General features: G+C 31.6%; 1 protein-coding gene across 1 annotated transcript in view; it reads right to left on the reverse strand.

The window, feature by feature from the left end:
• Positions 1 to 1,288: 1,288 nt before the first annotated feature.
• The window catches only part of LOC129950398 (guanine nucleotide exchange factor DBS-like), an 80,728-nt gene continuing 68,888 nt past the window's right edge, over positions 1,289 to 13,128 (reverse strand). Inside the window, exons 2-7 of the mRNA XM_056062341.1 lie at positions 5,366 to 5,779; positions 5,177 to 5,291; positions 2,101 to 2,191; positions 1,957 to 2,031; positions 1,512 to 1,667; positions 1,289 to 1,453 (exon numbers count right to left, since the gene is read on the reverse strand). Of these exons, the coding sequence (XP_055918316.1) occupies positions 1,289 to 1,453; positions 1,512 to 1,667; positions 1,957 to 2,031; positions 2,101 to 2,191; positions 5,177 to 5,291; positions 5,366 to 5,779 (1,016 nt within the window). The remainder of the gene's footprint in view (positions 1,454 to 1,511; positions 1,668 to 1,956; positions 2,032 to 2,100; positions 2,192 to 5,176; positions 5,292 to 5,365; positions 5,780 to 13,128) is intronic.

Genomic DNA, 13,128 nt, shown 5'->3' on the forward strand with positions numbered 1-13,128 from the left:
GACAAAAAATTGTTTTCGTTAAGTTTAATTTTTTATATTTCTAGCATTTGCGAGTAGTGAAATTTGAAAAGGTCTTAGAAGTAGTTATAATATAAAAAAGCAAAGGTAAACTTAAATTTAATTCTGATATCAATATTGTCAATGAAATTGATTGTTAATGAAGCTTTCTTATTTTTGAAGGCATGGTGACATAAGTAAGGATACCATGGTCAGAACTGAATTCTTGAAAAGTGACTTTTTGGCAGGCTTATAAGGACCATTTAAGACAACGCGGATATTGACATCACATTAGTGGAAGAACCCAACAAGATTTTAAGCAATGCTTGATCTATACGATTTTTAGCCTATATTACAAGACGGTACGATGATCAAATCACTTAAAATTTTAAGGATTTTGTGTATAAATCACCAAACACAGTTCACAAAAAGAGATACACGAGTATTGTGTTCAAATTTCCTTAAAATTTAACCCATTGATAGGCTAGGCGTATTCTCAAATGACTTTTACAAAAGCTGTATGGATGAAGGAGAGGAGGAAACATTTCGTCAGCTCCTCTGTACTTTACCTGCTCTAGCTCAAAAACGCAAGATCTACCTAGGAGATTTTTCTACAACGATCTAAAAGATATCAACCACATTAACATAATTAGTCTTTTATGTTCCGTAAGGGACTCAAACTGGTCCCATTAAGCTCAAAAGAGAGCCTTGAGATTTAGTTGTTATCACCATCGACCAATAAACTGGCCTTAGTTCGTTGATAAAACTTAATCAATTGCAAGAAGCGATTCGAAATGCTAATTTAAAAAAACATAAGTTTTTAACTTGACTCAAGAGTATCTTCAAATTATTTCCATTTTAGTAAACTGAGTGTTAGAAAGCAAATGCAAATATCTTGGAATTTATTCGAACAAAACCTTTCATACTCGAAATTGTAACTTTAACCATTTTTTGTCATCTTTAAACGTTTAAAGTTTATTTTTTCTAAATTTAAATTTAAAATAGAGAAAATAGGCAAAGAAACCAAACCCAATGCCCGATAGACTTAGTAGAAAGCTAAATTACTACTTAAAAATACAAAAACTAAAAAGTAACATAATTAAAAAATAAAAATAAATTTACCGCTCAATTGAGCTGACATTGCCAGTTCTTTCGGAAAATTCTTTTATTTCATCGTTTGATTTGATATTATTTAGAAGACTTTCACCGTGTCTCGCTGCACCTAATATTTCTTCCTACAAAAAGAAAAAAACAAATACCAAAATATTTAACACTTTTTCTTTAACAATATTTAATTTGTTGAAACCTTTAATCGATCATAATCAGCTCCTTGATCGTCTAATAATTTTTGTGTAGCATCAACAGAGTTAGGAAATTCTGTATCGTGAATAACTTGAATGAATATATCTAATTCATTTGATACTTGATGTGTTAGACTTGAGAATTTTTCTAAGGACTGAAAAGAGAACAACATTCTAATAAGCAATTAAAATTAAATAATTTATATAACAAACAATTCTTTGTTGAATCCATTCGTGGTGTGAATAAACTAATGTTCCACCCATATCCAATGTAAGCTGAGATTGATCCAGATATTCATGTAGATCCGTTAAAGCCGAACAGATGACTAGACGAAATCGATATTCATCTTTGGAAAATTTTGTACTGACCTAAAAAGAAAAAGGATATATTTTTAAAAACGACATTTGAAGAAAAATAATAGAATTGAAGAATTTTTTACACATGAGCTCCGAGAAGTTGATACAACCATTTTTAAAATCCGGATTTTCACAAAATGTGTACTTTTTTGCAAAATTGTGGATTATTTAAATTTTTGTAAAGTCAAATTGTTTTGACCCAAATTAAGGGAAGTTTAAAAAAAATTCATCTATGCGAATGGTTGAATACAATTTTCAAATTTATGATAGTTAAAAAACAATTGTTAATTTCAGATCTTACCTCTGATATTGCTTTTTGGAAGAGTCCTGCTGGTCGCAAAACATATACAACGTGAACAATTCCAGGAAAATAGATCTGCAAGAAGAACGTTTTTGTGAATAAGTATACAATTTTATAAAATTTATTTTTTAAAGTTTAATTTACTGATATTTTGTGTAGAACTGCTTTCACTGATGTCCATTTGTCTTTCCGCCTGTCAATTATTAGGTGGTATCCTAGATCGGCATCTTGCATACTGAAAAAAATACAAATTATTTTATTTACTTTGATTAGAAAACACAATCTAAAACAGAGACAAAAATAGCAACGTTTTTTTTATATGTTAATAGCACAGAGTTTTACAATAAGAAGTTTTATTTGTATGTTAAAATAAATGGCTTTTTTAGGAGAAATCAATAGATGGCGATTTAATTCATTAAACATTCCTGTTTGAATCGATCACATGAACACCTTGCGGATCATCATTTAACAGTGCGTTGAATACTGATCACTACTTCATCAGTTGCTCATTGATTTCAAAAAGGCGTTCGACAGTGTCAACATAGAATTTATTGGGATTACCTTGCGCACGAGGAACATCCCGAATAAATCGTCTACTAAATCCTGATAATACGACATACTGCACGTATTTTTATCGAATGGAAATGGGGGAATTCAAGGGACTCTGCAATTAAAACTTAAACCTGTAGGGTCATGGATTTTCATAAAATGACAACAAAGCTGAGGAGAGAAGTAGAAATCGTGGAGCCAATGATCAATTCATCAATTCAACTCAATATTTCTGCACAACCGGTAGAGATGGAAGAAGAGCTCCAGTACCTTAAGATTATTGTTTTTACGGTCGTTCGTATCGGTATCAGAAAAGCAAATGTTGCATTCGGCCTGCTGTACAAAATATGGAGGAATAGCTCTTTTAGCTTGAAGATTAATGAATGACTGTTCCGCTTCAATCTTGAACCCGTTTTGCTTTATGGATGGAGAGCTAAGAAAGCTGCTAACGTATTCAGAACTTGAAGATCTCTAGGCAAAACATATCTTTGTCGGATCAGGAACCCATAGATGATATTGCAAGAAGACAAAAGTGGCACTGTGGTAGTGGATTGGAGATACCCTCCGAAAAGGAGCCGGGCATTGAGTGTCAAGCGATTCCATGGAAACCACTTTTAGAGGAAAGCAAGAAATCAGGGGCCTGATCTAGAAGTACTTAGCCAAGAAAGTTAGAACAGGAATCGGTCATAGCGCTTTCAGGACTGGGCAAAAGAAGTGGATGTTGACATCGCGCAGAGAAACTGGCGCTGGATGTGCCATACATTGAGAAGACAGAATACAACATAGCAAAGCAGTGCTTTCAATAGAATCCTCAAGGTAGAAGGCAGCCTGGGGCCAAGAGAAACATAGAGATCATCTGTGAAGCTCGGTCCAATAACTTGGAGACCTGGTCCCAGCTGAAGTATCGTGTTAAAAATAGAGAGAGATGGAAGGAACTGGTTGCCATCCTATGCTCCAGGAGGAGTTAAAGTGTGCTACTAGCAGACGGAAACGAAGAAGAAGAGTCATAACGCTCAAAACCATTTTATTAACATTTTTTTGTTGTACGATGTGGGCAATATAACCCAAACTTTGTGTTATGAAATTTCAAATAAAGCGAAAAGTGAGGTCTTATTACACAATAAAATAACGCCAAGATAATAAAAAGGTCATATCTTTCAAACATGACTCTGTCGCCCGAAAAATCAGAGTCACATTGCCCTAATCAATTTAAAAATACCTTAATGCCCATATTACAAATTGACATAACGCCCAAAAGATGTCGTGTTTTTCTACATTCGGGCAATTTGAAAAATGTTTGTTTCTTTCAGATTTTATCGCCGAAACACAAAAATTAAACGAACAAATGTCAGACCCCCAAAAACTCCACTTTCAGAAAGCGAAGTAAGGCAAATTTTGGAAGTGAAATAAACCGAAATGGTTTGCTTGCTAACAGTGCTACCGATATCAGCATTAAAGGATGTTTTAGTACGTTATGATATTTTTTTTATTTGTGCGTTACGACATTGAAAGTAAGTTTAAGTGATAGTTCATTTTATTTGGGCTTTGTGACATTTCTTAGCGATATTTCTTACGACTTTTCTCCCTTCTGGCTTTATCTTGTTTTATGATTTGTCGTTGGCTGATAGATAGAGATAGCCAATAGAAACTATAGAAATTAGAATTGAAGTAATGTGCAAAATAAATGTCACAAGGCACAACCTCTATGCCATCAAATCCAAATTCAAAATTATTTTGAAAACAAATTTATTTGGGCGTTACGAAATTCGTTTTGGGTTTTTGTCGATATGTTTTTGGGATTTTTGAATTTTGGGCTTTATGAAATTACCTAACGCCACAAGAATCCAAAAGACTGAGGAAAAATTGGAGAGGGTTAAGAGACATATGGAAATTGGACACGATGGTGCGTAGGAGTAGTAAGGGGAACTTTCGAGAATAATACGCCTGAGAAGCTAAGTATGTAAGCAAAGAGGAAAGTATTCCATTAACAATGGAAAAAGATATCAGTCAAATAGCTCACAAGGCTACTACTGCAGCACCATATTCTTTTAATTAAATGAACAATTCGCAAACTTGTGCCTGTATGTCCTCGATAACTTTAGGATTTGCATATTTTAGGAGGCCTATTGCGATTACCTCTTTGCGAAATAATACGATTAGAAAACTTTGTTCAATAATCATGACTGTATGTGGTACGTAGCGCCGCTCTGTGTTGTTTAAAATATGTAAATGTCGTTCAAACTGACATCTTCTAATTAAAGAGATACAAAATCAATCATCATAGATCTGCTTATTTACGTTTCTACCGAGATGTCAATAGGTCCCAAAAATGCATTTTAAGGACCGAATCAGCGAAAATACGACTAGCTATATGCTAAATACGGTGTGATGTCATTTGTGGAATACCTCATTGTAAAGATCAGTCATTAAAAACATTCTAAGTTGTTCTTTAGTGTGGTTTAGTTTTGCGAACTGTGATTACAAAATGTTCAATATTTTTGTAGAATTGTAGTGCGCTCTTAAAACGTACTTCTTTCCAACACAGACCTCAATAACGGTCTGTTCCAAATAAAACTTCTTATTGAAAAACAATCTGTTTTACTCTGTGATAAATGTGCTAGCTCTTAAAAATAAATCTAGGCCTAGCTGTTATTGAAGTCCTTAAACTTACGATGGCACTGAAGTTAAGTATAAAATTAATTTTTGGTAATCAGCTTCTTCTAGCACATGAAAATTATTATTGTCAGGAAATATTATAAGTGGACAGCCTTCAGTAGATCTTCCACCTGAAATATTAAAATAATTTCAAAATAATTCTTTTTCTCATAACTTTCAAAATCATTGTAACAATATTGCAAACCTGTAATAATTGCATGTTGCGGATGCAGTAAATCAGCAACATCTCCAATATTTAAAGGACTTTCACCTCCTCCATTAACACCACTCATTACAGCTGATGGTGGATCTAAAAACGAACTTATACTATCTGATGGATGATGATGATGATTTTGAGAGGATTGTAATTGTTGTTGGTGATTTTGATTTTGATGCTGTTGTTGTTGCTGTAAATGCAATTGTGATTGTCCAGAACCGTTGCTTATTATCGATGTTTGAAGTTGATTTAATGAAGTTTGTATTGTCCCATCAGTTTGATGAAGGACTGTTTGTATTGACGCTGTACTATTAACAGATGATTGTGATTGAAGGACATGTTGGCGGGATGCACTCATAACCATTGCTTTCGACTCGGCAAGGGCAAATTCGACATCATTGTCTATAGAAGAAAATAAGTAGAAAGAAATTTATTAAATAATTGAAAGAGACAAAGCCCTAAGAAACATTCGTTAAGTAAAGTGTGTTGCTAAAAATTAGAATCAGAAGACAACATAATTCTTAGTATTAATGACTATGTTTTAAATAAACCAATTACCAGCGCATAAAATTTCGTATTTCCATACATTTTCATTTAAAAGGCAACATAATTCCCTTTAAGAGTCAACTTGCACCGTCTTAACTCGGAGATTGACAGATTAATTCTAAAGTGAAGTTGATATGATAATGAATTTTATAATAAAACCAAAACCACACACATCAATCCCTTATGAATTACCCAATTCCACAAATTCATTCTTCATATCATAACATTAACTTGTAGTAAGTAGACGTATTTTCGAATGTAAGCTCACAAAGACGTGCTTCACCCCTTAAAGCAAAGTCGATAAATTCATTCTATATTCATTTATATTGCTTTCCATTTTCATCTTCATTCAGCTTGATGGAAAAAAGTGCGCACACCCATTTTACTCGAAATATTATGTTTTTGTTTTTATGAATGTAACCTATTTTACCTTTTACGATACGAATACGGTGACCATTCTACGTTTTTTTAAGTACTTAAACTTACAAACCTCAATTCATAGATTTTAACATGATAGATATTTTGTAGTTTTAGAAATTGATATTTTTCTTCATTTCAAAACATCTGAAAACATTTGCAAATTTTAGAGAGTTGTGATTTTTAGAATTATAACGGTTTAGAGTTAAAATTTTGACTGTCAAAAATCTGGCATCATAATTCTGGTTATACATTTTTTTTCTGAGAATAGGGCTTTTAAAAATTTTTTTAATAATAACATACGAAGTTTTAAAAATTTTATGAAGGTTTAAAAATAAGTTATGTAAACAAACTTTAGCTAAACTGCTGAAAAGACGATTTATTAAATGGTTTAGGAGAATCTTAAAAACCAACTTTCGTTTATTATCGAATTCAAGTTTTTTCAACTTTATCAAAGATATAGAAACTAATTTTAAAGGATTTATAAAGCATGTATGAGTTATGAAATGGTGTAAGCAAGTGGATGAAATATGGTCACCTCACTGGAATTGTGTTTACGTCTTATTTTTGATATTCATAACACCTCGTTAAAACTACGTCTACGGTAGATTTTTTTCCCTAAAATTTTTTGTTACAAATAATAAATTACAAACATTTGAGGAAAAATACTTAACATAGTATTTGCCAAAAGACGTTGGAAATATTTACATACAAAATGCGAAAGGATACAAATTGTGAAAACATTTGTATGCCTATGTATTTGTATTTTTGTTTGTATTTATTTAATATTAATACAAGGAAAATACAAAAGCAAACTTAAAGGTAAAATAATGGAATTGAATAATTAGAGGAAAACCCAAGCATACCAAATTGAATGGAAATGTTGCATTTCTGTGTTTTGTGAGAACTTTTCAAGGAAATGTATGTTTCACGTTTTAAATTATACATACATGTACATGTATGTACATATGTACATTCGTATATCTATTTCTGTTTATTTGGTTTTTAATTTAGCTTCTAAGAAAAACAAATAAACGGGATAAAATAGCAATTCAAAAAATGTCCTCTTTTTGGTCACTATGTCGTATACGTAACATTATCCGTACGTAGTTTAATTAAACTTAATTTCTGAGCTGAGATGAAATACTGTAAACTATGAAGAACACCTATTATTTTTCTTGTAAAATATTTACATAAAATATCTAAATACTCTCCTAAAAATTCTTCTATTCAAATTTTATTTTTATAATATGCTTAAATCTAATAAATAAATAAGGTAAGGCAACAGTCCGTTGAAAAAAAAATGGTTGAGAATTGTAAGTCACTAGGACCTGACTTACAACTGTCAATCATTTTTTTGTTCGTACTTTGAGTTAAAAAAAAAAAAAAATTTAAACACACTAAAAATATTATTCTTAATTATAAATGTTTCTTCAACCTATAATAACTCAACTCACACTCATTGGCCAGGCCATGTTTTGTAAATGGAAACAAAATTATACTTTTAATCCATGTCTGATTTTCAAATCATCAACTAAGCCAGGATTTTAAAACTTTTATTACCTTTACAAATTGAGGATAAAGAATTTTTTTTTAAATAAAATTCATGACGGTTTTGCGAACATATAAACCTTATTTTCAAATGTCAATTTAAATATTTCACAAAAGTTTTTTTACGTTATAATTTGTTAATAAGTCATCTTTAATGTTATGAGAGTTGCCAAAAATTAGTCAAATCAAACTCAAACCTCTTGCGCTTATTTGGATTCCAGTCATAGTGGGATTGATAGCACGGCAAGGATCGGCCTTTCATAGCTCACTTTTCTCAATATTCTCATCAATCAAATATTCCGCTTGAAGTTATGAATGCCAAAACTTTCTCAATTTTTCGGACAGAATCCAACCGCCTACGAATAACAAAAACCATTCTATCGAACTTTTATGCAGACTCAGGCATCATTTAGCTAGTTCTAGAATGTTAAGCTTGAGAAAGGGTTTCCTTAAAGATTTTGATGAACTTTCCTAGACGAAAAGCAAAGACCTGATTTTCTTTCTGAATTCGACGATATGGCTCTAGTGTCGCTAATTTTGTCAATAAATTTTGTCCTACAAACTCAGTGAGACAAAGGTTTTTAATTTGCCAAATTATCTATTTATTTATAGCTTAGTACCGTGCTTTTTCGTTTCCTAACATTTTTAAAAGTCATAAGGAGAGATTTGAATTCAAAACGATTGTTTGGTTTGGGGACCGAAAAAATACTTAATTTTGAAGAACCTTCTAATTAAACTCATATTTTTTTTTCAAATCTGTTTTAACCCATTTTGCAAAGCAAACCATTAATTGTCTAAAAAAATAATTTTCCTTAAAATCGAAGTACAACGAATTAAAATTTTTTGAATTTTATTATTTTTGTCATTCAAAATACATTTTTCAAAAAAAAAAAAAACAAAAGTTATCAAAATAAAATTTGATTTCTTAAGAGAAAATGCTGCTGTCTTGCAAAATAACAAAACACCAAATTTTCCAAATATGAATTTCGAAAACGCGTATTTAAAAAGAAAACATTTTAAAGCTGAATTTTGACAAAAGAATCTTGAGTACATATCCTCCTATTAAGAACTATAACCTTCAAAACAATTTTCGAAAAACAACAACTAATATTTTTCAAGCATTTTCAAAAATTACAATAATAATTCGTGAACGAAACTACATATGTATAAACAATTTTATGAGATTTAAAATACAATTTTTGAAAAGTTTTTTACTATCAAGAAATTCTTGCAAATATGTACATATATAGAAATAAATATAATTAATGTTTAAAATTTTCTTAGAAATATTTTTGGTATGGAGTTATTAAGTGCTATTATTTGAATTTTGTTACCAACTGCTGAAACTGCTGACACGTCTTTGAGATATCAAATTTTGGAAAAATAGAAAAAATTTTTGAAAAATTAAAAAATTTGTCATTTATGATCATCAAAGATTGTCTAGAATAAATAAGTGACTTTTTCAGAAGAAAAGTTCCTAAGAATTTTTCAAACAAAATAGCTCGTTTATTGGACATCCTTCTTTTTTATATTACGTTTTAAGTTATAATTTAAGGTTGAAAACTATAAATTTTTGAGAAAATTTGAATTTTCGATTTTTGAATTAAAAATTTGTTTGGGGAGTACAGTTATTTTTGACATAGGACGTCTAGGGGCGAGAACCGAAGGACGATATCACTTTTTTCGACTTTTCTATCTTCTTCATGTCATGTTTGATTGAAACTTAGTAGCCATAAAAATTAAAAATAGTAGCCATATAAATTCTCAAGTAATAATTGTCTTCAATCACGATCACTAACAATTCGATCGTGAGCTTTAACAAGCCTTTATTTTTTTCTAATTGCTTTGTTTACAAGTTTTTCTAAAAAGACATATACATAGTATGATGCACAGATTAATAAATTTCTCATAAAATAATCAGCTTAAGACACGTAATTCTCGTGAACTGAAACTATATAAAGGGTATGAATTTCATATATTATTCACAATGACTGCTTTGTAAAAACAAAGAAAATTAATTCAATCGTCTAAAAAAATTAAGCAACAAATACAGAAGCTGCAATGAATGACCAGCTGAAAGTCATGAAGATGCAATGCTTAGAAGGGCTGTTGTACTTGGATTTCTCGAAAAGGTTTACTCATACTATGAATATGCATTCACATAATGCGCCATTAGTTAATTGAAATCTAAATTTGCAGTTTATTAATTAAAAAAAACTAAAATAAGCACAAACATCAATTAAATACTTAAAATCATTTAAGTCATTTACATATTAATGTCAAAAAATCATCATCCATGCAATTATAAATTTATTAAGTAATTTAATATTAAGTGAAATGAAATGAATGCGTTAACCTTTTCTGGGTGAAACTATAGAGATCTATAATTATATTATTTATGGTTTATGGAAGATGAAAACAAATCAAAACAGTCATTATACAAGTAGGAACTATTGCAGCACCTATAGTCATAGTCTTTATGGGTATTTGCATATATTTCTAGAGGATTAATAATCTCTAGAAATAGAATTACTAATTTTTCGAAGTCTTATAATTTAAAAAAAGATGAAAATAGGAAACAATTTCGTGAAAAAGCTTGCAATAGTTTACAATGAACATCTCAAATGTTTTAAATTAAGTTCTTGACTTTTAAGACGAACTAAGTTTCTGAGTTTTGGAAAAAATTAAAAAAAAATTCAATAGAACTGCAGGTTTATATTTTTAATCTTTTCCGTATATTTTGTTTAAATAATTCAAATTTTAAATGCAATTTCAGCTTCTGGTAATTAAAGATAAATTAAACATTCAAATATATAAAGAAAAGTTAAATTTACACATAGCTGATGCATAAACAAATTAAAATGTTTATATACATTTTTGCAACAAATATTGCAACAGCGATAGAAGTTTTTTTTGATTGGCAATGTTCATGTCGAATGTATTTTTATTTTTATTTTATTATACGAGTAATTACATGTGGTTTAAATTTTCCATAAATAAGCAAATCATTCACTATTGCCTTTATCGAAGCTCTTATTTAGACAGAGTATGAACTTCTCGTGAATTTAATGCTTTGTCTGATTCCATCCAAAGAATTGTTTCGTCCTATCCTCACACTAAAGTCGTTGTTACGGGCGATTTTAATGTACTCAATTCTTCATGGCTTCAACATTCAGGCCAAACAACACCTGATGGAGTGTGTGCTGAGATCTTCGCTGAGTTGAACCACCTAACTCACCTGGTGAACGAGCCCACCCGAATATCGGACGTGGAAGGTCGAGCAGAAAGCACTCTTGACTTGTTTCCTACATCGGATAAGTATACTGTTAGTGTTCTATCTCCTCAAGACCAATCTTTCCACTGTGTTATATCAGCAAATTTCTCGTGTCAAAACTGTCTAGTTAAAGAAAGAGCTCCTTAGAGAATCGTTTGGCAATATGAGAAACCCAATTGGAACGGTCTCAATAATTACTTCAGGATCTTTAACTGGTCACTATGTTCCCTCGATAGTGGCGTTGTTAGTTAGTTAGTTTTTCCGAGGAATGAGAACTTTTATCCCAAACATGATTAAAAGCATTAGACCAAAACAAAACGCATGGTTTGATGCTGGCTGTTAAGGGATTATTAGGACCAAAAAAGTAAGTTTCCCTTGCTATAAAAACAACCCTACTGAGGAAAGACGGAAAAAGTTCAAACAAGCCAGGAAGGCCTGCAACATTCATATTCGTTGGACCAAATTTATACATGACCAAACATTACGGCAAAAAATATTACAATGTCCAAATGTGAAAAACTGTATTTGCCCAGCCCATCCCCAAAAAAGGCGAATCTTCCTCACACACTTATTACCGACCGAAAGCACTTATGTACTTTCTTTCATGGAAACGCTGATTAATTATCAGCTCAAGAAATATCTTGAAGATCGAAAGCTTCTTAATGGCCGGCAGTACGGCTTTCGAAGCAATAGGTCCACTGTTGATCTAATGGTTTATCTCACCGAACAGTTGAGCAAATCTTTGCATCGCTTTGGAGAAAGTAAGATTATTGCACTTGATATTTCAAAAGCATTTGATAGAGTTTGGCATCAATTTCTTTTATCGAAAATGCGTGCTATCGGTTGTCATGAATCTCTGCTTTATTCGATTAGTATTTACTTTTCGTATCGTTTGATGCAAGTAGTATTGGATGGATTTAAGTCTGAAAACCTCAAAATAAAAGCTGGTGTGCCACAGGGCTCTGTTCTATCTCCAACACTCTTACTCATTTTTATTAATGATCTCCTGTACATTATTATCTCCAATACATTATTTCGCTGACGATAGTACTCTAAGCTTTTCATATTCGCTCTCTCACTCACATCCCTCTTCTTCGGTTATGGAACTACAAAATATGATAAGCTCATTAAGTTCTGACCTAAATAGCATTCTTCAATGGGGATTAAAAACCACGTGGAATTTAATGCTTCAAAAATCCAATGCTTTCTTTTATCGTTAAAGCGAGATACACCTTCTCTCCATTATCCTTGGATGGCACCTGCATCAATGAGACTGAGCATCTCGAAAATCTTGGTTCCACCTCTTGTGGAACGATCATATACACGATATGTTCGCCAAAAATTTCGCAAGGTGTTTGCGTTTCTTTAGGCTATGCAAGAAATATTTCACCCCTTTTGATCGGGCTGTTATAATTGGTATAGCTTTAGTATAACTCCAATATCTGGGTTTGGGCTCCTGCAACTTACTAAAGTCTCTTGGATAGTATTGAACGTAGAGCATTTAAATTAATAGGTGATAATATCATTTGCTTCGCTTGAATATCATCGTAACGTTTCTTGTCTGACTCTTTTTTACCGTTATTTTAATAGTTTATTCTCTAGTGAAAAAGCCAGCTGCATTCCTCCCCATAAATAGTTCAACTGTAATACTCGCGCATCTAGTATACCCTCGAGTCCAACTTCGGCCGTACTGTCAAATTCTGAGATCCGTTCTTTAGCCGTACCACACAAAATTCAGGAATTCAAAACCAATGTGCACCGACATTTCCTTTCAAACCATGTATCCTCTTCTTATTGCTCACACTGTGCCTCTACATAACAAGGGTAGTAATAGTCCCTTGAGTGCGCGCTTATTATCAAAAAAAAAAAATGATTAAGGTTTAGCCTATTATTTTTGCACAAAACACAAAACAAAACTGTTATTATCCTCTTGAAGTTGTAGATTTTCTTATCATTTACAAAG

The sequence above is a fragment of the Eupeodes corollae genome, chromosome 3, assembly GCF_945859685.1.
Source record: "Eupeodes corollae chromosome 3, idEupCoro1.1, whole genome shotgun sequence".
In the NCBI taxonomy this organism is placed as follows: Eukaryota; Metazoa; Arthropoda; class Insecta; order Diptera; family Syrphidae; genus Eupeodes; species Eupeodes corollae.